The sequence below is a fragment of the Lissotriton helveticus genome, chromosome 1_1 (assembly GCF_964261635.1).
Source record: "Lissotriton helveticus chromosome 1_1, aLisHel1.1, whole genome shotgun sequence".
Lineage (NCBI taxonomy): Eukaryota > Metazoa > Chordata > Amphibia > Caudata > Salamandridae > Lissotriton > Lissotriton helveticus.
In genome coordinates this window covers 1,745,365,866-1,745,393,191 of record NC_136057.1, presented here as the reverse complement: position 1 = coordinate 1,745,393,191, position 27,326 = coordinate 1,745,365,866, and the positions used below count along the sequence as shown (strand labels likewise).

General features: G+C 44.4%; 1 protein-coding gene across 1 annotated transcript in view; it reads right to left on the bottom strand.

The window, feature by feature from the left end:
- Nucleotides 1-27,326, bottom strand: part of DNMT1 (DNA methyltransferase 1) — a 104,374-nt gene that overhangs the window by 53,458 nt on the left and 23,590 nt on the right. The window contains exons 13-23 of the mRNA XM_078689239.1: nt 25,831-25,982; nt 24,528-24,715; nt 24,213-24,393; nt 22,697-22,794; nt 22,157-22,304; nt 21,162-21,277; nt 17,611-17,812; nt 17,329-17,462; nt 12,410-12,583; nt 11,040-11,264; nt 10,386-10,578 (exon numbers count right to left, since the gene is read on the bottom strand). Of these exons, the coding sequence (XP_078545365.1) occupies nt 10,386-10,578; nt 11,040-11,264; nt 12,410-12,583; nt 17,329-17,462; nt 17,611-17,812; nt 21,162-21,277; nt 22,157-22,304; nt 22,697-22,794; nt 24,213-24,393; nt 24,528-24,715; nt 25,831-25,982 (1,811 nt within the window). The remainder of the gene's footprint in view (nt 1-10,385; nt 10,579-11,039; nt 11,265-12,409; nt 12,584-17,328; nt 17,463-17,610; nt 17,813-21,161; nt 21,278-22,156; nt 22,305-22,696; nt 22,795-24,212; nt 24,394-24,527; nt 24,716-25,830; nt 25,983-27,326) is intronic.

Genomic DNA, 27,326 nt, shown 5'->3' with positions numbered 1-27,326 from the left:
CCCCTCCCACTGAAATGTAACATAATTGAGGACACCCAGGTAAGGTGCCCATTGACCCCGTCACTCCATTAATACACCCACCAAGTATAGTATTTAGGTGACTACCCCAGGCTTCGAAGATCCTGTGAACAAACAACGCCTGCAGTCAACGACCTCCACAGCCGCCGGGAAGACTGCCTGCCTTTGAATACCTCAACTCTCGTGCACAGCAGCTCTGCTCACAAGAAACCAACACAAAAGCCTCCGGCACCCTCCGGAGCAGCGATTCTAGACCATGCTGAACTAGACTCCTCCGGCATGTGTCCAGGTGGTCCATCAATCCACAAAAGGTTACCCAGTGATCTAGAGTCCAAGTCCAGCATTGGCTGCCGCCTCCAGGACTTAATGCTACAGTGTGAATTCAAAGGCTGGCTGTGACTGGCTCTGGTGAGAAACATGTCAAAGGCACCCCTGCACCTAAAGCCCCATGGGACTATAGGAGCGACATTGTCCTTGCAACCTAACATCCCAACTTACCTGTGTTTAGGTGACACGGTGTAAAACATCTTTCAGTCCCCACCATCTTGAAGATGGAAATACTTCCAATCAGGGCTAGGACAATGCCCCACTCCCACAGGAGGGTGGCATCACTGAGGGGGTTGTCTCCCCAGGTAAGGTGCCCATTGGCCCGGATATATACTTAAAACACCTCTAAATTCAGTAGTTGGGCAGCTCCCCCAGACCTGAAAACTAGTTCATACCGCTCTAAGAAGGACGAAGACGCCATGTAGCGAAGCCTGAAGACACCTACTGATTTAGCACCAGCCCTACTGGCCTGTCTCCAACTTCAAAGACCCTGCAAAAGAATGCACCTGTTCTGCAGCCAGTGACTTCCAGAACCAGAGGAAGACTGCCTGCCCTTCTACAGAGAAGAGAGACCAGAGGACAACAAATCTATCCATGAAACTTGCAAAGAACTTTGGTGACCTTCGGATCGGAAAGTCCTGACTACTCTGCATCAGACATCTCCGGATCCACCTGGATCAGTGTCCAGGTGGCCCACTGATCCAGGACAGGTCACCCAGCAATACTGACCTCAAATCCAGCGTTGGCTGACCCCTCCTGTACTCTACACCACCTACAGACCGAATCCAGAGGCTCCCCCTGACTGCAACCAGCAAGAATAATCTCATGTCACAGGACACTAATGTATCAGAAGCCCTTTGGTCTTTGTGAGTTGGACAGCAGGTGCCCCTACGACCCTCCCCACCTTAACTATGCTGTTGCTGTTCGGCCTCTGGTGCGACACCTGCAGCCTGTTTGTCCAACTGAGTTTCTCTATTAAAAAGGCATTGGGTGCCTGACGCTGTATTTGCACCCTGCCACCCTTGGTGTATAATTGGTGCTGCCTTATGGCCCCCCTCCTGCTTGCTCTAAGCCCCCTCCCCCCAAAGCTTGGCCCCTGCAACAGATCTATGTATCTGCAAGCAGTGTGGCTGCAAGCACCCCCAGTCTCCATTGAAAAGCATTGGGTCCATCTCTAAATTTGACCACTGCACCTAGTAGCTGCCCCTGTGGCGATGGCACAGACTGTGCTTACCTGACATTTGCACTCTGCCTATCTTAAATCCCGCAGACTGGATCTGTAAGTTGGGTGCTTACCTGTGAAACTGCATTGTTGTTTCAAAACACTGAACTGTTTGAAAATTGCAGTGTTGATGTTTGCAAAAAGGGAAGTACGTTTTTCAGGAAAAATAAATACCTTAGTCTTTCAAAGAAATAGGTCCTAGAATAAAACTTAAAGCTTATTTTTATAAAATTTGGGTGATCTCCTTTGAGTTGTCAGTTATTGGTGCAATAAATGTCTTCCATTCCTGTGTTAGGCCTACGGCTGCTCACCACACCAGCACCAATAGAGCTCTTTGGGTTTATATTGAGCTCTGTACACTTCTGAGATTCGACCCAGCTTCCTACATCCAGCCTGACAGATGCTGCTGCCACCCAGGAAGCGGTACTTATGTCCTGGGAGGTAAACTGTCTCCCCGACAGTGTGAAGATACCAGGACCTAACAGGCATGCTGTATCAATCCCCAGGGTACCGGATGACCTGCAACTAACAGAAGAGTCCAATGCAGACTTCAACTGCCCAGGAATCAAGTACCTGTCAAAGGATGTATAGACCCAAGACACTTCGAGATTAGTCAAGTTTTCCAGCAATCAGTCTGGACAGCAAATCACAGATCAGCTGATTTTCCTTCTCAGCACCCAGCCTATACGGGACACAGACGAACCAGTGTGTTCCCGTGGTCCAGAGGCAATTGCGACCTGATCTCGTGTGGGTTACCTCCAAGCCCAGGTGCAGCATCTTTTTTTTAGGTGGCCCCCCTTATTCGTAAAGCACCGGCTACTAATGACCTCGGCACCCTGCTCCCAGCCGATTCTGTGATGCTCCCAACCACCCGCTGGAACCATGAACTTCACCTGCTACTAACCTAAACGCAGATGGTGAACCTCTAGAATTGACTGTACGATTATATGCATTTGTTAAAAAGCTCCTCCATAGGAATGTATTGTGCGTAATTGCGCACACAAGAGTTTTTCCTAACTTTGAAAAATCATAACTAAAAACGAACTTACTTATGAACGAAGTTCTTGGTCTTAAAATTTTATATAAGTTTTGTGCAAACTGGTCTCAGATTTATTCTTAGGGCGCATCTTATTTATTGCCTTCGTTAGCACAACAAAGGCTTAGCATTTGCCTCTTATAAGCCCAACTACTCACCCACACTACCACAAATAGAGCGTTCGTATTATCTACTTTTGCATCTGCATACCTATCTGGGTCTCCGTGCACTCCACACAGTGTATTTCGTTTTAGTACACTACAGAGAGCCAGCTTACTACACCTTGCATGTCAAATAAAAGGACCATGCCCTTTTTAGTGGTGGGCTGCCAAGGCCATCCCTATGAGTAGCTAATCTTAAAGAAGAAAGTCTCCACCTGAGAAAAGCGTTTTACCATGTAGTTAGCAGGAAAAAAACAGTCTGACCAAGCTGCAGTCGTAAGCCTCAAGTCACATTTTCACCATATCACAGCAATGGTGACAAAATCAAGTGCTGCAGTCGACTGTTTACTTTTAACTTACTAGCCCTGGGTATCATACTAGGCACTTCAGTTAAATGAGCCAATCGGCCATTAGCCAAATGTAAATGCACAGCATGGCCAAGCGCACTAGCTGTAAACCCAGCTTCAGTCCAAAAGAAAAGTTACTTACCTTCGGTAATGCTTTTTCTGGTAGATACAGTATCTGCCTGGGGATTCCTCACCTTGTGAATATCCCCCTTGCGTCAGCAACATTCGGAAATTCTTTTGTAGCTTTGCGCCGATGTGGACGACGTCATAGAGGCACGGCATTGCACGCGACTCTGCTGACGTCACCGACACTACAATAGGCCCATGCCGGCATGATAGCAGTTCCGCCCTTTTTTCCCGTGCCTTCGAGGCACACGGACAGACCAATGACAGTAGACATATACGCAGTACAAATATCAAGGTAACAGTGTGAAGCAAATGCAATAAAACATTTGAAATAAACTCCTTGACAATAAAATAAAAACATTACAGCGACTCTGGTATAGAAGAGTGGACAACGGGGAGGCAGGTGGGTCAGTGAGGAATCCACAGGCAGATACTGTATCTACCAGAAAAAGCGTTACCGAAGGTAAGTAACTTGTTCCTCTGATAGATACATCTGCCAGTGGATTCCTCACCTTGTGAATAGAGTCCCACAGCAGTCCCCACTCCCGGAGGAGTGTGTCCACTGCTATACCAAGAAATCCTTGAGGACAGAGCGCGCAAAGTGGCCGTCCCTCCTCACCTCAGTGTCCAAGCAATAATGCTTTGCGAAAGTGTGGAGGAGGCCCAAGTCGTCGCTCTACAAATGTCCTCAACCGGCACACCTCTTGAAAGTGCAGAAGTCGAAGACTTAGCTCTAGTAGAGTGAGCTCTTATACCCTCTGGAGGATCCTTACCAGCCAAAGAGTAGCAGATCTTTATACAGAGGATGATACATCTTGACAGAGTCCTTTTATGTACCACTCTTCCTTTCTTGCAGCCAGCAAACCCAACGAAGAGCTGGTCATCCAATCGATAGTCTTTAGTTCTATCAATATAAAAACTCACCGCCCTCTTGGGGTCCAGACAGTGTAGCCTCTACTCCTCCTTGGAAGGGTGAGGGAGAGGATAAAAAGGTAGGAAGGGTAATAGATTGACCTAGGTGGAAGGGAGACACCACCTTAGGGAGAAAAGCAGCCCTGGTCCTAAGAACCATTCGATCAGCATGAATGGTCAAGAACGGGGGCTTGGAATTAAGAGCTTGAAACTCACTTACCCTCTTTGCCGAGGTGATCGCAACCAGGAAGACTGTCTTAAAAGATAAAAGCCTCATGGGACACTTGTGCAAGGTTTCGAAGGGAGTACCTATCAAGTAGGTTAATACAAGATTTAAATCCCACTGAGGAACAATAAAAGGAGTAGGAGGGAACTTATTTGTGAGGCCCTTCAGAAATCTCAAAACCACAGGAGATTTGAAAAGAGACGGCTGATCCGGCAAACAGAGAAAAGCCGACAAAGCCGAAAGATAGCCCTTCACCGTAGCAACAGCAAATCCTTGCTGCGCCAAAGAAAGAGCAAACTGAATTATATCAGATAAATGGGCTTTCAAAGGGTCAACAGATCTCTCCCCACACAAAGACAAATTTAGCCCATCTGTAAGAATAAATGGACTTCGTGGAGTCACGCCTAGCTGATATGACATCCACCACATCGTGAGAGAGAGAAAAAGAGTTCAGGTTGCCCCGTTCAATCTCCAAGCATTAAGGTGTAATGTCTGGAGGTGGGGTGTAGAACCTGCCCCTCCCATTTGAGAGAGGAGATCTGCCCTGAACGGGAAACTGAGCTGCGGGCGAGAGGGGGAAGATCCGTGCACCACTCCCTTCTTGGCCAATCCGGGGCGACCAATAACTTGGGCCCGGCCTTGGCGAATCTTCCTCAGAACCCGAGGAATCAAAGGTATGGGAAGAAACGCGTAAAGGAGTGGAGAGTCCCAACTCAACTGAAACGCGTCCCCCAAGGCTCCCTGCATCGGAAACTGGAGGCTGCAGAATGACGGGCAGTGAGCATTCTCGAGAGTGGCAAACAGGTCGACCTGAGGAGTCCCCACGTCCGAAAGACGTGACTAACCACCTCTGGGTGTAGCCTCCACTCGTGGTCGGCCAAGAACTGCAGACCGAGGCCGTCTGCTCGCACGTTCAGAACTCCGGCAAGATGATTTGCCATCAGACAAATCTGGTGGTCCTGAACCCAGGACCAGAGGCGCAGAGCCTCCCTGCAGAGACACTGCGACCCCACTCCTCCCGGCTTGTTGATCTACCACATCGTGGTCGTGTTGTCCGTCAGGACTTGCACCGACAGACCGCGAAGGGAAGGGAGGAAGGCCTTGAGCGCCAGACGTATTGCCCTCAATTCCAGAAGGTTGATGTGAGGCAACCTTTCTTCTGGAGACCAAAGACCTTTGACCTAGAGATCCTCCAGATGAGCACCCCACCATAGAGTGGATGCATCAGTTATCACTGTGGCCGCCGGAGGAGGTAGATGAAAAGGCTTTCCCTGAGACAGATTGCCTTCCACACCAAGACAGATCCGCCGCAGTTTCTCTGGAGATCCTCACAGACTCCCCGAGATCTGTTGTGTTGATACCACTGCCTGCGGAGGCACCACTGGAGCGCCCTCATGTGCCAGCGTGCATGGTTGACCAACAGACTGCAGGAAGCCATCAGACCGAGCAGGCGAAGGACCTTCAGGACTGGAACGACCGCTCCATTGTAAAATAAAGGAATCATTTCCTGTATGTTGCGAATCCTTTGAGGTGGAGGGAATGCACGACATACCGTTGTGTCCAGTACAGCACCTATGAACAGGTTGCGCTGGGAGGGCACCAGGTGATACTTGGGTACATTTATCAAAAAACCCAACCGGTACAACAACTGAGTTGTCTCCTGCAGATGCTGGAGCACCTTCTCTGACGACTGCCTTGATCAGCCAGTCGTCCAAAAAGGGGAATACTGGAATCCCCGACCTTCTGAGATGTGCTGCCACCACCGCCATCACCTTGGTGAAGACTCGAGGCGCAGTAGTAATTCCAAAAGGAAGGACCGCAAACTGATAGTGTTGCGATCCCACCGTAAAACAGAGATACTTCCTGTGCGACTTCATGATTGGGATGTGGAAATACGCATCCTGCAAGTCGAGCGACACCATCCAGTCTTCTTCCAGCAGCGCTTGGGTCAGCATCTTGAATTTCTCTTTTCAGATAGAGATTCAAGATCCTGAGATCCAGGATTGGACGAAGCCTGCCATCCTTTTTGGGTATCAGAAAACACCGGGAGTAGATTCCCTGACCCCTTTCCTGCTCTGGGACCATCTCTATCACACCCTTTCTTAACTGTCAGCACTTCCTCCTGTAGAAACAACATATGTTCCTCTGTGCAAAAACCTTGGCAAGGAGGGTAATTGGGAGGGAATTCCAGAAAGGGAAGGGCATACCCATTTTCTACGAGATTGAGAACCCAAAGATCGGATGTAACCGATTCCAATCCTGTAGAAAGTAGGTAAGCCGACCCCCCACTGGACCCACATGATTCTGAATGGCGGATCTAGGGCTGCTTTTCTGTGGCTGGGGGGGGTTGGAGGAGGTAGAGGAGGAAGAGGCTTGACGACCGAGGCCGAGCCCTTTGTTTTCCCCTATAAGACCTGTACAAGGGATTCTGCTGCTGCTGCTGACCTTGCCGATAGTTGCAAAAGGAAGAGCATCCAAACCCTCTGAACCTCTTGGCCGTAGAACCTCGGATTTGAAGCCCTAAAGATTTGGCAGTAGCCCTGCTGTCTTTAAATCTTTCTAAGGCTGTATCCGCCTTTTTGCCAAAGAGACCAGATCCATCGAACGGCAGATCCAGCAAAGCAGCCTGAACATCTGCTGAAAAGTCCGAAGATTTCAGCCAAGCCGATCTCCTTGTGGCAACCGCAGTGCCCATGATACGTGCCACCGAGTCTGCAGTGTCCAGTCCACGTTGTATTACTGGACGTGCTGCCGCCTGTGCGTCTGATAACACCTCCTCAAAATCCTTCCTGCGGTCATCAGGAATCTTAGGAGCCAAAGAACACATTGTATCCATAAGGGCATGTACATACCTCCCCATAAGGCAATTGGCATTAGTTAATAATAATAAACAAACTTAGGGGTCTATTTTAGAAATCCAATAGTGATTCTATATTTTTGTACCCATGTCAATTGTCCATCAGGATAAGCACCGTTGATCTACCAGACCATATCACCAAAAGTGAAGCCCCAGTAAGCGTAAGTCACCCCTAGTTAAGGATTCCCATCAAAAGTCTTGTATGGATCAATATTCTCATTTGGTAATCCTTATCGGGTATTGTATCTCTTGATCATTGATACCAGCATACCCTGATAGCCTGTTCGGGCTAGCGACCCACAATCACTCGGTACTACCACATGATGTTGATATGATGGGAAAGTGCAGTGCAAAAACAAATAGGTGGTGATTAAAAAAAGGATAGGGAACTTAACAAAAACCGATTTTAATAGGAGTTAGCCCCTTCCTCTTTAAAAACAAGAACAGTGTAACATCGTCATCGCAGTCCACACACATAGCTGCGAGCATTAGTTGACTTAAATGACATACTCGCAGAGGAGAAGGTCTTTTTAGCCACCTGATCTTGTTTTTTGGCATCCTTATCACCAGGCACCTGAGGAAACGCACTAACAGTCTTTTTGGAACAGGCTGCTTGTATGACCAGATGAGGAGACGTCAGAAGAGAAGGGTCTTCAGGCGCAACCCCTGTACCTTCTCGCCACACTCTTGGAAACCGCAGGTGCTGATAGTGGCTTTTTCCATACCTCCATAATAGGCTCCGTTAAGGCCTCATTAAACGGAAGCAATGGTTCCACCACAGAGCTGGGTGAATGTAAAACTTCCTTTAGAAGATTGGACTTAAACTCCACTGTAGGTAAAGTCAATTGCAGAAGTTCCGATGCCTTCCTCATCACCACATAAGGCTGGACGTCCTTTGAAGGCGCATCAGAACTGATGCGCTCCCACTCTGGAGAAAAATCAAGTCCACTAGCATCAGCTAGATCCTCAAAACAGTCATCCTCCAGTTCATCTTCCTCCATATCAGGATGTGACTTCAAATATCTGCGCTCCTCATAAGGCGCTGTGCTTCTCTCCTGGACCTCTCCTTAACCCCTTCAACGCTATGACGAGCTCAGCTCGTCATGAGGTACGCCTGTCGTACGCTCTTGACGAGCTGAGCTCGTCATGATACGCTGGTTTTTAAAAACTCAGCGCACGGCAGTAAAATGCGCCGCACGCATGAGGTTAACACGCCTCGCCGCCGGATCCACCAATGACTCAGACGGAGCCAGAACCTAAGTCGGTATCGAATCCGATGGTCCAGTGGGTTGCCGATCTGGAGCGGGCGACGCCAGTACCGGCGTCTACCTCGGCGGAACCGGGTATTGCCATGGCGGCGTCGGAGCCGGCATGAAAGGAGCTGGAGCATAGGAGTGAGGGACTCCTAATTGAAGGCCTGAGGACCCACGGGACCCGAAGGTGCACCACGCCCTTGAAAAGACACCATACATAGTGTTTAAAAACACTGATGGGTCCTGGCCTAGGGCTGGGAAGGGTGGCTGAAAACCCTCAGGCTGGTCTTGGAGGGTTCGGATTTGGCTCTTCGACAGGCGCAGAATCCTCATCCACATGAACTTCCTCCTCATCTCGGGCCAGGGACGGAGACGGATTCGAAGCCAGAGTCGGCGACTGTACTTGCGACTCCGAAGGCGAAGCCTCACCTTCCTGATACGAGACATCAACATGACCACCTTGGAACGTACCTTGTTCGGTGACCTCAACCCAGACTCCTTACCGTAACACCGGGACTCATGTCTCTTCTTCTTATGTCTCCTCCTCTACTTCGAAGCATGGTCTGAAGCGGACTTCGACGCATGGTCTGAAGCGGACTTCGAAGCATGGTCTGAAGCGGACTTCGAAGAAGACTCCTCGAGACCTGGATCTTGACTTCAATCTCGACCTTCTCGAACGAGATCTCGAAGATTTTCTTCCCTGGTCACCCATCAGCTTCGCCACCAGAAGCTTGGTCTCTTTCCCGCAGGGCTTTCGGGTTCATCTTCCGACAAGATGAACATCCATCCACATCATGGTCAGAGCTTAAACACCATATGCAGTCCTCGTGCGGGTCCGTGATGGACATCATTTTCCCACACTCCCTGCAGGGCTTGAAGCCGGTCTTCTTTGTCGACATCGTGTTGAAACAAAGAAGCAGAAAAGCGAAGATAAAGGCAACAAAGTCACTAAATAGCTACTGAGATTCCCCGAAACCGTTCGCGTCGACGAAAAAAGTGAACTGATGTCATCACGCCGGCGTGGGCCTATTGTAGTGTCAGTGACGTCAGCGGAGTCGCGTGCGATGCCGTGCCTCTATGACGTCGTCCACGTCGGCGCGAAGCTACAAAAGAATATCCGAATGCTGCTGACGCAAGGGGGGTATTCACAAGGTGAGGAATCCACTGGCAGATGTATTCATCAGAAACAGGTTATTTATACAAAGGTGTCCATTCCTAGAGTAAAGGAGCACGTATTGCTTTTACACGTGCTGAGTCACTCCTTCCATCCACATACATTGACAGACCGGTCCAAAAGTATACCATGAAATTTGTGCCACTCAAGTATAGAGGCAGGGTAAAACGGGTCACTGAAGCATTACAAGCATATGCTGTAAATGCATGGTGAAACTAACTCACGTGGGTGATCACTTTCTAACCAATCTGCTGCAAAGCTGGATGGAAAGTGTAGTGGAAGACATCACAATGAAATACGAAAGGGACAGTAAACCCTAGGGTATAGAATACAATTTACAACTTCGAGCTGATCTTTACCCAATGCAAGATAGTGAACTGTGCAGGTAAAAGCCAACCCCATCAGCTACTCTGCTGTAGCTGAGGTTTGCACCCATGCTCGCTTAACACTGCCAACAGATTAAACTACTACGCCCCATGTGCTACTGAGAAAAGCAAAGATCTGATCCTGGCTGACCCAGTATACAAGTTACTGATGCAGCGGTAGGAGCTGGCATTTTAGGGTGACCAGAGGAACATCGATTCAGCACAGCCCATTGAAAGTGAGTTTTGTCATAACGTAACTAAAGATAATAGTGGAGATACCCTTGCATTGATGCAGATGGAGAAAGCACAAGCTTTCTTATAGTTCTATGAACCTTAAAGTATTTTGTAAACTGAACTCTACCTCAAGGAAGTAAAAACGGTCCGATCCGCCAGCAGAATACTCCTGAATGGACTCAGTCAAATCTTCACCATATTCCACAGTACAACGGCCTTGGACATCTTTGAACTCAATCACGACCTCCTCATCACTCCAGTAGAGCAGGTTAATATCAGCGTGGTAACTAGCCTTCATGAACTTGTGGGTATTCTCAGGTCTAGAACAAAAAGGGTTTGAAAGAATACTATTCAAGACTAAATTAAGCTATCTAGGATTTGATGCAGTGTAGCAGAGAGCAAATTGACTACACCAGGTGTACCCAAAAATATATAGCTAGTACAGTCATACTTTGTAGAACATTGAACCGCAGCCGCCTCCCCCCCCCCCCCCAACATGCACAGCACTGTGTAACACCAAGCACCGATGTTCTAGCACTAGATGTTTAGAGGCATATGGAACACAACCAAAGGTTTACTTTTTATAAGCTACATCTATTTAGTGCAGTCAACACGATTCATTCACACAAGCATCACTGGTAGAGTGGCGACATTTGATTACGCCAAAATCTTAATCTAGCGGAGTGCAATTTAATACAGGATTCTCAGCCATTCCATAAAAGGCAGCAGTTGACACTCTTAAGAGACATTGCCGCAAAAGGATTCAGAAGTCAAACCTCACCTGTAGAATTTGATAATACGCAGCTTGATATCGGACTCGTTGGGCTTGCCATTGCTGCGTTTGTTGCAGTAGATCTCTTTAATCCGCCCAATCCGGTAAGGTTCTGGGGCTTCCAGATTACTGCCCTTTATATAGTCTGAGGTTTTTCGGTAATACTCTGGATACAAGTCTTCATCCACATCATCTTTCCTCGGAGGGCGCTTAGTCGGGCTGCCTACCTTGACACTGATAAGGGTAGATATATTTAAGACTCACAAGTCAGTTGTCCAATAACTATCCTGCTCAGACAAGCACAGAACCACACCAGCAGGAACAGAGTGCAAGCATTCAACATAGGAGCATGGCTGAGGCACTCAATTATATTACTTTCAGGAAAGCCATTTAAATTTTTGCCACTTTGTCAGAGTATGAAGTTTGAGTTTATGGACTTCATACCATCATAGGATGTTCAACCCTCAAATGTTAGTAAGCAGTGCATGAATGTTGCTCATGTTTAAATCATGAAACCATCTATAGTATAGACTAATTACAGGGATAAAGCCACATAGTTGCAGGAATAGTAATATTTAGCTCTGTTAAACAATAGTAGGCCCACCATCACAATGGCTTGCATACCTTGGGGTCTTAATGGTCTACTAAACTACTCAAAAATGGGCTACAGCAGGGAAGTCACGACTGCCAGGGAAGAACAGAACATACAATGCATCTGAAGGGAATCAACGTCAATAGTCTTGTAATTTTGAAGAACTGGTATGCAGCCCTTCAACATTTCAAAACTAGTAGACAAAATTTTTTAAATTACACACTTTGTATGCGTGCAACTTGGGCCAATATATTGATCGTTTTAAGAAGGATTCAGATAGTGGTTACGCTTCCCACCAAACTGAAGAAATGGATCATTTTAAAAGCAGTCAATTACGTGCCATTGACTGTTCAGTTGAATGAACTGTATCACCCTCTTGAATTTTATAAACTCAGTGGCTATAAGCAAGTCTTCAAGATAAGACCTGGCAGGCTATTAATGCAGTTACTCACCAACCTCAGTAAGACTTGGACTGCATGTAACAATTATATTATTCGAAGTGTACTGCATTATAGAAAGGTGCACTTTATCATGCAGTTGGGAGTGCAAACAATCTACCCCCCCCCATATCATTGTTACAACTGATGTCCAGTAACGGACAACTTTGGAACCACCACCACAAAAATATCAACCCAGATCACCTGCAGCCAATGCACTGGTGGTCGTGGCATTGGCCACCACCAACCAGCAAATCTGTAGCATCAAAAGCAACCATTATAGCATAAATTGTAGAAGCTTGTACATCACTTTAAGAGTGCCATTACACTGCCTATACAGACATACTGACCTGAAAGAGAAAGCATCTGGCAGCAGTAATACTCCATCTCCTGCCTTGTATTGCACTCCATTTTTGGATGCCAAAGAATAAAAAACTTTACCATCCATCTCTTCTTGAGGATCTGACACTCTGGGCATTTCTTTAAGCCGGATTTCATCTAAACGAGTACAGCTAGCACAAAACCTAAAAGGGGGAGAGAAGATTACTTTTAAAGCGGACATTAAAACTAGTGGTCATGAAAATGAAACTACATAAAAGCCACATGATTTGTCTCCCCCCAAATACATATTTATAAATGACCGTATTTCTATTTAATGACCACCAACCAGGAATGTTTCAGACAAAGACATCTACTAGCCAGTTCAAATAACTAGTTTTGGGCTGCTTTTACTGGAATGTGAAAGGAAACAAACATAACTGGTGAGAAGGTCTAGACTACAAGCCTCACCCTACCCTGGATTGAAGTCGAAGGTTAGACAAAGACCTAGTGCTGGGCTCAAGTGTAGTGCTCTTGAACACCCAATCTCATTTGGTAGCTTTTGTGGTCTGCAAGCCCTCAAGTAGGGCACAGGTCAAAAAGGCAGATTGTCTTCCTACATTTACTTTTGTGCGATTGAAGTCAGAGGATTTTGTAAAGTGAATTGTGCAACAATCACGCTGTGCAAAGCATGTGAAATGAAAGGCTGTAAGATTTCAGTTTTTTTTTCCTAACACTGAAATAGCGTATAAGTGAACTGTTCAAATATTTAAAATATATTTCACTAGTTATGAAGACTTTTTGTTAATCTGTGGTATAAAAAATGTCCACATCACCAAGTAGTGTTCTGATCTAGTCTTTTTTATTTTTGCTGAAACAATTTCCTAAATTGTTTGAGCTACAAATTTATATCAGTAAAACATGGTGGAAAAGTTTTGTACCACATTTCCATTGAAATGCCATCTGTAAATGACCGTTCTACTACATCATGCTTTAGTAATGGTTATGAAAAGTTCGTTTTTAAAAATGAACTGGGAAATGTCTGCCCCTGCTCAGATGACAATCCTATTAGTGAACTAAGACTGACAAGCCAGGGATCAAGTGTACCTTATATATGGGCTTAATTCTTATTATAGATGGCACAAACATTTAGTAACTAAAAAGTTTTGTAAAGCAGAAATAGTGAACTTTCCTTTCTCTTCCTTGTCACATGAGAGCACTTAAATATGCATTTGCCTAGGATCACACAATGGGACCAGTTCATGGGTCAAGTAAATTACAGTTAGGTAAAGTAGATTCAAGGTACAAGACCTGCAGGTTTAGTAACATTTTATGAGTGAGCCCATAAGTAGGTTGCCTGCAGGCAACCAGACTCCTGTGAGGACTTAGTGCTCATAGAAACCAGATACCTAAAGACACCACCGCACCAGTCACTCGAAGCCTAAGTGGAACAATGTCAACGTGGTTCCCAGCACTGCAGGGACCAAATCACTCCCAGTGAACCGCCGATGCCTGCAGTCTACACGCAGGCCCACTCTACTGCGACTGATTCAGCTAAGAAATCTCAATGACTAAAGACACCTCTACATCTGTCACCCCAGGGCTGTGGAGAAGACCGAAGGTGTACCTACATTCCAGGGCATAGTGAGGCCTGAGCCCCCCTGTTGGTTCAGCCAGAGCAACATTAAACCAGACACACATGTAAGCTGCAGTGGTTTCTGGTCAGACCTCTACATTAGCATACTGAGTATCAACCAGATTAAAGTATTGAAATAAGATGGTCATGATTGCTTTGCAGTTGTGGACAGTTTAGATGTTTCTAATCAGCAATAAGACAGAATGTATTCCAAGTTTCTCAATAAATAGTGCACTCGTGTATGCTAGGGGGAGGAATGTCACGGAGGGTACGTAAAGCCAACCTACATCATAGGCTCATGTGTTCAGAGTTCAGGCTGTTACCAATTAATACTGCGGCCAGGCATCTCCTTGAGCAATTCAATTTGCTTGCCTTTTACCTAGTCAAGGGTCCAAATGCTGATGTAAACTTAACAGTCGGTCTCCATTTTGCTTTAGTCAACTTTACGTACAAATGCTGTATTTTTTTTTTTAAACCAGAAGCGCTCTGAGCATAATGGTATGCGGCATGATTATGCTGCATTAGGACTTGTAGCGCTGGGATCCTGTAGCTTAATACAAGTCGGTAGATCATTCTCCCATGAGCGGTGTATAAATAACCAAAGAGATTACTTGTGTATTTTCCTTCATCATAGTGTGAATAATCGAACCTACAACTCCACTGTATTCATTATTATGGAGCAAATACATTATGGACAGTCTTTTATATAAAAGATTGAGGGGTCATCTAAAAAAAACACATTTTTCTTCGTTTTAGTTGGAAAATTCTTTAGAACTTGATGCAAGGGCAGCTTCTTGGTAAAGTATTCAGACCCCAAGCAGGTGATTTTATGGGGAAAAGGGGTCCTTAATGGATTGATTTGGAGAAACCTCATTGTTGAGGCAGGTCTATTGGTCTGAAAACAATTCCATTTTTTGTGTTCAGTTAAATAGCTTTACTTCTACATTGTGTTTGTTTACACGTGACCTATGGGAATAACAACCTACCCGACATGAATTATAAACAATTCACAGATCCTAAGAGAATAATAACTAAAATGTCATTGTGCTGCACTCTGACATTGCATGCGGCCTGAGCACCCTGGGTTAAAAATACACTGAAAACCTCAGGTCAGCAAAGGTGAGTTGGACTGGTAGAATTTCAGTAGCCCTTTGAGCCTTGACATGGTAAAAATGTGCAAATTCATTTACACAAGGAGATGTTGGACTTATTTTATTCAAAGTTTTATATAGCGCGAACAAGATCTTTACAGATATCAGAGCGCTTCACAGGGGGGGGAGTGGGCAACAGGAGGGTGACTAGACATAATAATTGGGTACAGTATAGTAAACGGTAGCATAATAGGATAGCAGTCATGTGCTGATAAGATACAAGTAAAAAATCAGATACAGTAAAATAAGGCGGTGCAGAGTCTTTGATCTAGCTACAATAGAGATCATGAGAGAACAGTACACACTCAAATAGACAATATAGGGCGGTGCAGAGTATTCATTGTGAAGGCATCCCTTTTAACGTCCTGAACTGTAGGCTGTCTTCTGTACACTACCTACAGTTTTACAGATAACACTGTATAATACAAATGATAAAGTATGGAAGTCTGGTTTCTGCGACTTAATTTGTACATCACCAAGTAAAGTGTCAAGATTCGTTTTGATTCCATTCAAATCAGTTTCCAGCACACTACTGAATTACAAAAAACAATTGCTTCAGATTTGCTTTTCGAACTGGAACTGCTGCATTTGGAGCTAGTTACATTTTGTTGCAAAAAAAAAACATTGTCCAGCCTTTACTTTCACACTCCCAGTGCGCCACAAAGACGGTAACAATTAACTAAATACTCCTCACTTCGCAGTCAGAAAGAAAGAAAAGTAATCCATACCCAATGCTAAAAATAAGTAGCAATTTGTCAGAAGGCAGTCTGATATTAGACTTCAGTCTCTGAAACACGCAAATCTGACAAGATAATCACAGAATTTGTAGGCATCTTTATGGCTCTGACTTTGACCCACTCAAAAAAAGCTTGCAAGAGACCAGTGGGGTGCAACCCAATTTGGGAAACACCAGTATACAGGATTTATGGACAAGCAATGAAATTCCAGGCAGTGGGTGATTAGGCAGTAATTTACCAAAAAGTGAACATTCACCATGGCCAAGTAGGGCCGTAAATACTTTCCGAAATCGGTTATTGTTCAACCTCAGTCTTGTGGTGAATACCCTTAATGTGTGTCTGACAGCTTCCCAGGCAGCGGAAGTGCATTGCATGCACCAGTAGAGCAAACTGAAATTCTAAAGGGAGGCTGGTCTTTCCTTCCCACTCCTGTGTTTAAGAGGCCTATAATAAGGCACTACATCCTGGTCTTCATAGGCAGTCATTTAGTGGATGGCAGTGATGAGGGGTGGGACTTCAGTTTTACAAGGCAGAGGTTTCTAAACTGAGCCTGCCTTCACTTTCCCGGACTGCTGCTTCAGTAGAAAGCAAATGTTTAAATTCTTCCTCTGTTTTCAAAGAGACTAGTGTTACTGTGAGCTAGGTACTCATACAAGAAAGGAATCTGCTAGGGTGGAAGAGAATACAGGTACCAATGCAAAACTATTTAAAGGTGGCAGTGGGAGCAGTAGAAGGCTTACAGTGGTGATTGGCCACTTACCAAATTGCATCATAGCCGCTGGAGATGGGGAATGCTCCAGATACTAGGTAGGAAGCAGTGATGCCAGTTAACTTCAAAAGTAGCTATGTTCTTGTTGCCATCCATTTCAATTCGAAAGCTTCTTGCCAATAAAAAAAAAAAAGTCTAGCAAGTGCTCCAGAGGCAATGAACTAAGCGAAGTGAACGGTTGTCAGTTTTCATTACTACAGCATAAAGGTTAAATTGTAAACTCAATTAGAATGTAACAAACTTGGGAACATTGAGAAGCTACAAAATAGGAGCCAGGAGCACCAGCTTAACAGTTAGCTTTGCCAGTATGTTTGGTGTTGGAGGCCAGCCTTTTGCTTTGTGAAATTAGAGGGGCTGCTAGGCTCTTGCCAAAATCGAAAACAAAACTGCAAGAGCAATCCCTGAAACAGAAGGGATCTACTTGGTATGGGTGTGCTCTGTGAGAACAGAATGCAGTCACGAACAGTGAAGTCAGTGGATTAAGTGGGCTGACCCACTGCCTCCTACTGTATGCCAGAAAAACGTAAACACCAATGATTAAGAGCATTGGTAGAAAGCTCCTTCGAAAGCCCCAATGAGCAGGTTATAGTTTTGGTAAAAACAGCCATTGGCTTAGGACATATCAAAAAAGGAACACTGTTTAGTAAAGAATACTCACTTGTGTTTGTTCTCTTCGGTTGGTTTAGTTTCTGGAGGAGTTTCAAACCTCGCATATTCTGGATCATACCACAGCTGATAGAAATAAGTTCTGCCATCATCGTCCACCATTTTAATTTCAGTGTCCATTCCTCCCTTAAAGAAAAAAGGGAGTCAAATTAGAAGCCTCTCCTGAAATTAAGTCTTCCCTACTTCCATCCGATCCCCAACGAAAACTGCTTGGAGACTTTGCAAGAAACCTTACTGAGAATATACACGTTTAACCTAGATTTTAACACCGTACCTCCATAAACCAGTTCTTCGAAGGAGCTTTGTAAATAACATTAACTTTGCCATGAATGTATGACAGCTGCATGTCTTCACATTCGTCGACCAAGAAAAGTTCGAGTGGATCAGATGTTGCCCCAAGAACAGTGTCCATGCCAAGACAAAACCAGTGCGCATGAAACATCTGGACATTGTTCTCTTCCCATAAGGCAGCAATCCTAAACAAAAAAAAAGTAAGTCAGTATCATGTTGCAAATAAACTGTCAATAACAGAAACCATTAACTTGCTCTTACAGCATACACTCTCCAACTTAAGATTTCCCAGTTTTTACAATTTGAATGGCTTTATGAATGATCAATCCCACTGATAGCAGACCTCCGCTCAATTTGAGCGATTACCCCACAACTACCACTGCAATCAGTTTCTCCCTGGCAGACATTCAGCCTGACAGGCTATTCATTCGTAAAAGAGTAATGGATGGCTGTTTGTTGTACAATTTAGAAATCTCATGTTAGACAAGCATCTAAGCTACACGGCCACTAAATGGTAGTACTAATCCAATCTTGGGATAGCTTCTTAAAATCTAGGCATGAAATAAAACTAAACTTGCTATTCAGGTTGGAGAGATCCCTTTAAAACATTTGTAGCTCTTGCTATGGGATTCAACTAGAGGCTCAGCAATGCGTATTACATGCCACATCAAGTGAATTTGCTATTTATACTGCAGAATATTTGTTGCGACGTGGTTACAGCTACATTACTCTTGCATTTGCTAATGTCATTGTTTCAAATCGTTAAGAGGTGTGATTTTATTAGGGGCGCAATCTTACGTTTTTCATGAACTGGCATTTTCCAACACTTGTAGAAATACCAAAACAGTGGTAATCTGCATTTACAAATTCAAACCACATTTCGTTCTGCCCTAGCAAAACTAAACTGCAGCTCAATGGAGTGCTGTTGGACTTCGCTCTCTGCAGGGTCACCCGTCAAAACCTTGCCTTCGCTGGTCCTTTTGCCGAATTTGGTTTTGGGGACCTTTGGACTGTGAATGTTACCACAGCTAAGTGCAAAATGAATAGTGCCCACTCTTTAAAACATGGTAACATTGGCTTAATTTACTTCGAAGTCTATAGTAAAGTGGTATATAATTTGCAGGGCCTTTAAATTAAATGCTATTAGGGAGCCTGCAGCACTTCTTGTGACACCCACCCTAGTAGGCTTTTTAAACATGAACCAGGCCAGTCATTGCAAACTGAATTCAGTTTTCACTTCCAATTGCGACTCGAATAGAACCTCTGCCCCTGCCCAACTGCCAAGCCTTACACTCACTTTTTATTACATATAAACCATACTTAAGGAAGGCCATGGGTAACCAAAAGGGCAGGGTGCATTGTAATTAAGTTTGGACATGTACTTGAAAGCTTTGCATGTCCTTGTAGTGAAAAGCTCCCATTCCTTTCACTATTGCAAGTCCACACCTTCCATAGGAAGAACGATGGTGATAGTTTAATTTATTTACAAGTAGTAATTTCCAATAAGGAGCAGGCAGCTATATCCTATTTGGGGTCTAGGGATTTTAATAAAAATTCCACATATAATAGTAGTTTTACAATTTTGAATGTAACACTTAAAAAGCTGTCATTTTCCTGCCCTAGTTATTTAGTGCATGCAGCATGTTCCTATGTCACATGACGGGGGTGAAATTGGCAGCTAGACAGCCACACAAGTAGTATTAGGTGGGCATGGCTAGGCCATCACTGCAGGATAAAATTTGCGGGGGTGGAAGTGGTTGCCAGAGCTGGTCACAGCCCCACTTGCGACTGAAGAGGCTGTGCTCTGCCTTCACACCAAGGACTAATCACCCTTGCATTGTTCATGCAGCCAGAGCAAGGGATTCAGTCACCTTAAAGTACGTCAAAGGAAACTCTAAAAAACTTCACACACTTTAGAAAAAGCTCCAAGTTAAAAAAAACTCCAGAAGAACTCCATGGACTGCCTGCTACTGTGGCCTGTTGTGTACTTAAGATGACTGCTTTGCTACCCAAAGCTTGCCTGGAGCCCTTCGAGGCCTGTTCTGCCGTCTGTGCCCTGGTCCACTTCTTGAACCCAGAACTACCAAAATGACTCCCATGCTAGATGGCTGCCATCGCGAGGGGTTGATTTGTTCTCTTCCTGTAGCTCAGGACTCCTGTTTGGGTCTCATCGTGCTCTCTCCTCCTCATCACCGCCATCATCCTAGGGGGTGGACAGCCACCTTATTTTTTATGGTATTTGTGTTACACTAATTGCTGTGTGGCACTGCACAAACAAGTACTGGACGGCCACCACAGGTCAAAAATATGACAAATTGGGTTGTTGGTGGAGTGGGGTGTTAAGCCTACGCAAGCATCCACCATCAGCACATTTGAAGGCTGCTACTATCAGTGTGGGTGAAGCGGTTTCTAGGAAAGGAAAAGGTTGACAGTTTGCCCCATCCCACAACACAAAGGCAGCCTTATTGGAGTATCAAGCCCTGAAACACTGCATCAAATGGGCAGGAATCAATCACATGTACTTTAAGTTTGATAGGGGATAACTAGCACTTCTGTGCAGAGGTGCAAGTTTACTGGATAGTACCTGCATTTCTCAGTAGCAAAGTAATACTCTGGGATAGGAGTACATGTACTTTTATCATTTTCGCAAGCACTACCAGCTGGTATTAACAGGAGGTAAAACACCAGCTTGTTCCACCAAACCTGAGCACACATTAAGTCTAACTGGAGCATCAATGACCCCCAGCACAGAAGGCTCATTCACATACACAGGCTATATCCACTTCGGTACTGGGGACAGGACCACCTCCACTCACAACCCTCCTATAACAGCAAAGTTGATGGTCCAGGTCATAGTGAGCATGTGCTGAGCCAGCTTTGAATTGTCAGGTGCCAGTGGAATAAAGACTAAATTGGGATTTATAACAACTCCTAGCCAGGTTTTAAAAGTAGCTAATGTAACCGGAAAAATCAGGAAAAAATAAATCTTTGAAACCTTTTGGGAAAAATCCATCCTTGCTGCTTCCATATCAGTTACGGTCATTCGAATCGGATTCTGATAAACCGGTTTGTATGATTACTTGAGTAGAAGTGCTACCACCAAACTGTTTGATCTGAGCATTCAAGTTTGTTGGAATACAGGCATACGTCAAGAGGACTGCTCAGTCTGGAGAAAGTCAAAGCCATTAACTATGAAGATTAATGCATGACAATGACATCCATCACACGAGAAATATTTACAAATAAAATGTTACGCCTCCTGCTAATCAACAGAAGATGGAATCATTGCAAATTCACCCCAATATGTCCATGATCTCCAATGCTACACGTAGATCTACAGACCCCACAATACACAAGTGCTGTAGTTTTGATCCTATACACAATTTGGAAACCTCTCCTTAACGAGCCACCAGACTTCAGGAACAATGTCCTTTGGACAATGGAGTTGTTTGGCTGTTACTTGATAGAATGTTAAAACAAACTATGAAAGGATTCCCAGTTAGAGGCATTATCATGTAACCTAGTCATACAGACCTTGCCAAATAAAGTGGTTTGGAGGGCTCATCAGGGCTGACTGAAACACAATCCCCAACTTCCAGCAATTCAGAGTCAATAGACACTTTTCGGTAGTATTCCTTCTTTGCTTCTGTCTAAGGATACAAACGTGTAACTTTAGAAAAAGTTAATTCCTACAAGTGAAGCTTTTGCACCTAGACACCAATTCTTAGGATTCTTTGAGCAATGAACTTGCACAAATATTGTTCCTTCATAAGAAACTAGTGTGGCTTAGATTAGGCTCCATGTATATCAGATTTTTGTTCTAGTTAACCAAAAAATAAAAACCAATACATAGCCAGGTACATTCTAGTGCATCAGAACCAGTTCTGGAACTTTTTCTTCAAGTTATTGCAGACCTTGCGAGCCTCCAAATAGTTCATTACAGCCGTAAAAGGTGTGGGGGGGGGGGGGGGGAAGCATAGGGTAGACTACACACATTAGGATCGGCTCAACCCACTTACATGAAAACCCCTGTAGAAAGGTAATTGCTCCTAAAACTATTTAAGGTCACAGGTTAAGACTTGAAGGGGCTAATTTAAAACATAACTAGTTTAATCCTTTGGAGTGGGTGGCTAATTTGTTGGTATGGAATTAATAAGCAAGTACACGGCTATTCTAACATAGAAGGAAAAAAACCCACAAACTACATCTAATGACCGTCTCTGACCCGCCCCCCCCCGCATCAACATTCTTGGGGGGGGGAATGTCACGCTAGAATGCTCACTTAGTCTTGCCAAAACAGTTGCTTCCCTAAAGGAAAGGCTTGTGAAGAATGCTGCATAACAGAAAAGCATGCGGCTAGGTTGGCAGGTCGGAGGAATGAACCAGAAAACACACTGTCAAATCCACATCGTAAAAAAACACCAGAGAGATATGGATATATTAGGACCCGCATACAATTAAAGCTTAGCTGTTTAACGCCATCCTCAATAAAGGGAAAAGTATGTGAAATAAAGACTTCATGGAATTACCTTTATGCAGTCTCCAACCCATGAGATGCGGTTGATGCTCTGTTTTTTCTTCTTGGCCTGAAGAATTTTCTTTGGTGAAGGCATTTCTGGTATAGTATCATCGACCTCCTCATCGTCCTCAGCTTCTTTGATAGCAAGATTCGGACACCTTGTGAAGTTATCAAACAAAAAACACTCATTTAGAGAACAGTGGGGAGCATCGGCAAAATGCACCTCTTACCTACATACTCAGAATAGAAACTAGTTTCAGTGCACAAGTCTGTTTATTGAATGAAAAAGAACCACAAGGCTCCTGCAGCAGAACTAGAAAAGGTCCACTACGACTGTTCCTAAGGCATCCTCAAAGGAAAGATTAGACTGCCATAACGTCAAACGTTGGTCAACATACAACAGGTCAAAATGCACACCAGCTCATTGGCTACAGTAACAAACGCTTCATAGTTGGTGAAGTTTGATGTAGCAACAAGATCCTGAGGTATGAATCCACATCACCGAGTTAGAGTTATCAATGCATCAAATGATCTTAAAATACAATATTACCTTCTTTGATTGCAGGCCTGCTTACTGCGACCATTACCGCCAAACTTGATCATATCCTGACACGCTTTACATTTCCCACAGTCTGGTTGCTGACATACCTATAAGAGGGGGCACAAGTCAGGAAAAGGGAGTCACCAAGAAAATTAAGAAGCACATCTCACCACAGCTCCCATACAGCCAGTTGAATAAATATTAAAGAGTAAAACAGAACATCTAAATTTAGCACGGTTAGCAACTTCTGCCATGATAGTCACCAGCTGGTTATGGGGCTCGGCAGCAACATGAAATGGTGCAAACTGATTTAGTTTTGGTGGTTATGCACATATACCACTTGAAATTCCTCGAGAGGCTCACTACCCAAGAGTGTAGTCAAAGGCAAGGCAGCCTATTAACCCATGCAGAACAGGGCATCAGCAAAACCGCACAAGGAAACTCTTATCAGGGAAAGCAGCATTCAAAAATCAGTAATGTGTTAGAGAAATTTTCAATAAAAGTTAAAGTTGCACAAGGTCTGAGTATCCATAACTTTTAGGCACATTTTTGCCTGGTCACCGTTACTCTCTCTTCAAGGCAAGAGTAATAATTTTGTTAATGTGAATTTGGTGGCAGAGTTCTCAGAAGGCGGCACAAGCATAAAGAGGCGATTGTGGCACTGACTTTTTTTCCAAAAATAAACAGCTCAAATATGTACAGAGTGGTCAGATGCAGCAGCACTTGGACTGGAGGCTCTTTATAAGAAACTAGTTCTCCAACCCATTAAAAGTAGAGACCTCCCAAGCACGGACTCTTAATAGTGGCACCTCAATTTACCTGCCCTGAAGAAAACCCTGTTCACTTCTACACAAGGGTAGCCTAAATGAATTAATCCATACTAACTGCGTTGCTTGCACCACTTTAAGACCGGTTTGTGCCATTGATGTTCTAATCAATAAAATTCTATCGCCTGTAAGGCTGAATAGCTGTGTTGGGGTACAAGTTAGCCTAAAATAAATGTCAGTTTTCAAATAAACAGGTCTTGTGCATCCAACTCATTTAATGAAGGTCTGCTGAGCCATTATGAAAACTGATTTGGGTTAATTTACAAGTTAACCCATGAACATTGCTTTTGATATTTCTTCTGGCTGCAGCAGCTCTCAATGGTCAAAATTACTTAAGAGCATTTTAGTCAGCTTCAGACATATGGACTAATCGGTTGTAACATAGTTCAAACACAAGCCCACAAAAGCTAAGTTATAACAAATGCCATTTGTCTACACGGACCTCAAATACCATGTGCCTTGGAGTGGGTGAGAGAAAGCAAGGGCCTAGATTATGGTTATGTCACATTTTTATTAATGTGAAGGTGTGAATTGCATTATAATAAACGATCAAATGGTAAAATGTCAACAATTCTTCGCAAAATGGACAAAGCCATGCTATAGAGGTTAAGATTCCTTGGTGTACATTCCTTGAAGGTTAGAGCCAAAGAATGCTTAAACACAACAAGTGTAGTTACCAAACAAAAAGCAGATATTACCTCGCACACACCACAACGTCTACGTTTGGTAGCATTCTCTTTGTCTTCGTCCTTTTCAATTTGTTCAGAAAAGAAAGTGTCAAAGATCTGGTACACAAGGAAAGTAGTAGTAGCTTTGGTGGGACCCTTGTCTTTCACAATCTTTGTAGGATGCCGAATTGCCTGTCTTCGTGCAGCTCGCCTAGTAATAAAGTTACACCCATTAGTTATTGCAGCAAGTCCACCGGGATGAAACTAGCCGTCTTATTTGGAAAACAAATAACATTTCTTGGCACTAAATCCAAGTAGCACACTGAGGAAGAGACCTACGCATACCTCTTGCCCAGCGTGACTCCAGCCAGTTTGATCAAGTCCCTCATACATGGCGTGACTATGATTGGCGGCTCATCGTTGTCTCCGGCTTCATCGTAGCTCTCTACTTGCTCCACCACAAACTGAGCATGCCGTAGCAAAGAGTCTTCAGTGAAACGATTGAAGTTCAACCCAGAAGGTGGGACAGTGGTCTGAAAACAAAAAAATGGATTTACGTCTACAAGGCGCAACAAAGCAAAAATCTGGTCAACCTGAAGTTACATTTAAGGTTCATTGAACACTACATTTGTAACCAATTAAACATGTGTATAAGTGGAAGGGTATTAAAATAACTGTAGACAGAACTGAAGTGAGTGTCATGGTCCCCCTTGCAGAACAGGTGCTGCAGTGTGGCATGTGTCTGAAGATTCTAAATGCGGTTACTTTATATTCCATATATACTGGTTGCAGGAAAGAACCATCAAGTATATTTGGTAATTTGTTCATTTTATCAGACGTACAATTTTTAACAGCTGTGTCCCCTAGAATCAACTAGTCTAATATTCACCATGCTCCAGTAGAAAAGACCCAAACGACAAGTGTGAAATCAAGAGGGCCATATGAGAGTGTGTGTGTGTGTGGGGGGGTGAGAGGAGAGATTGTATGCAAAGTTCCACCCTGCCCCAAAGAGAGTATGTGCCTTCTGAGAAACTATGACAACGATTTATTCAACCTTAGAAAGCACCAACCATCTATAGGGCTCCCAATAAAGCAAACGGTTGGTTCAAGGGCTGTACAATTGGGACCACATTGGCCAACTGAGATTCTCTGCCACTCTCTAAACCAGCAAAGTGACAAACTTTCATCTTCTGCAATAATATGCAGACCTCACCCACCCCGATTCTGCTCTGCAGTAATTCCCTAGCCAATGCCAAAACTGTGCTGAAACGATTCTTTCTGCTAACCCGAGAAAAACGGTAGTCTAAAAAGCATACCAATTTGGGACACGTGCTGCTGACCTCTGCCTCATGGTAGTTTAGCCAATGTTGGCTGTAAGCTACATATAAATAAAACGTGGCACCTGGTAATGCTGCACCAATGTGTGTGTGCATCCGTTACATGTAGTGACAATATATATACACGGAGTTAAACAGGAGTTTTAAGGCATGGCACAGAATAGCAGTGGGGAGGAACAGCTCCGATTTCAGACCCATATAGAGTGCTCAACAGCTGCTGGAAGTCGGTATCACACCTAGTACTGCCTATGCCCGGTCCCATAATTGTTAGTGCAGCAATACAGCACTCTAAAACATGCAGGAGTACTCACTTCAACTTTGTTCAGCAAATCCTCGTATGTGGCATCAGGATTAATCTGCAAGAACTCCACGACTATCTTGCTCATGTAAATCTTTTCTTGCATCAACGCAAAGATGGGAGCGTACTCTTCACTTGGGTCCATTAGGATGTAGTCAGCAAACGCTACAAGTTGTGTAGAGGAAAATGTCACGGGATATTCAACATCCAGTTTAAAACATTCAGCTAATGTGCAAGAGGCACAATTGAAAAATAGGTCACTACCAGTACTGCGATAAAAAAAAAACTCCTCTGCAAGGCTTGAGCTGCAAGCAACCAGAGTACTTGCACACTTATGGAATACTTCGTATATAAGGATAAAAATCCAACCCCCAATATTCATGACAGGCTTCCAACTGAATAAGACAACCCAGACAGGCCACTACAAGTTTGCAAGTCCTCAGGTCTTGGCTCAATGATGCAGAGTGGGGCCAAGACTGATCTGGATATGGCTGATCATTAAGGATTTCGCTAGTGGGCAAAAACATGGATGAAATAGAAGTGAACCAAGAAGTTACATGGGCTGAATTTAATTTAAGCAATTACACCAATCACTCTCCCCCCCTCTCAATTAAGGATGGAGTTTGAGGAAACCACCCCATATCTAATGGAAATCACAAATGTTCAGAATTGCTTACTAAGATACACCCAAGCTGGGTTTTGATTAACTTAGTTCATTAAATTGGCTGTTCTTAAAGAGAGATGAATATGCTACTTACCAGTATGCATCTGTTCTTGGCATGTAGGGCTGCTGACATTCATATCTATAGCATAGATCGCTGCCTAGTGTTGGGTCCGGATGATTGCACATTGTTGTCCTGGAAGAGTCTTCGAAGTATCACGAGATAGGTGGTTCCTCCCCTGGACTACAGTGCGCATGGGCATCGACTCCATCCCCAGATTGTTTTTGGCCATTGTGGCGTAGATGGAGTGTAACAGTGTGAGCGATGGCCATGCTAAAAGTAAGTGTAAATTCTGCAGCCGCTACAGGCGCCGGGGAGGAGGGCGGGCGATATGAATGTCAGCAGCCCTACATGCCAAGAACAGATGCATACTGGTAAGCAGCATATTCAGTTCGAGGCATGTGGGCTGCTGAATTCATATCTATAGCATATGAATATATCAGTCCCTCCATTAACGGCGGCCGCCTGTGCCAGCTGCAGACGTTTAAAAAGTGTTTTTAGAACAGCCTGCCCTACAGCTGCTTGGAGTGCACATCTACACTGTAGTGTTTAGTAAATGTGCGTGGGGTAGACCATGTGGCTGCTCTACAAATGTCTTCCAAAGGGATATTACCAAGGAAAGCCATGGAGGCCCCCAACTTGCGGGTGGAGTGGGCTCTGGAGGGGGGGGGGGGGAGAAATCGTTAAAGTGCGCTTAGCCTTTTAATAGCAAATTTGAATACACTTAACGATCCACCTGGCTATACCTGCTTTGAAAATGGGGTTGCCTTTGTGTTGGGCAGAAAAG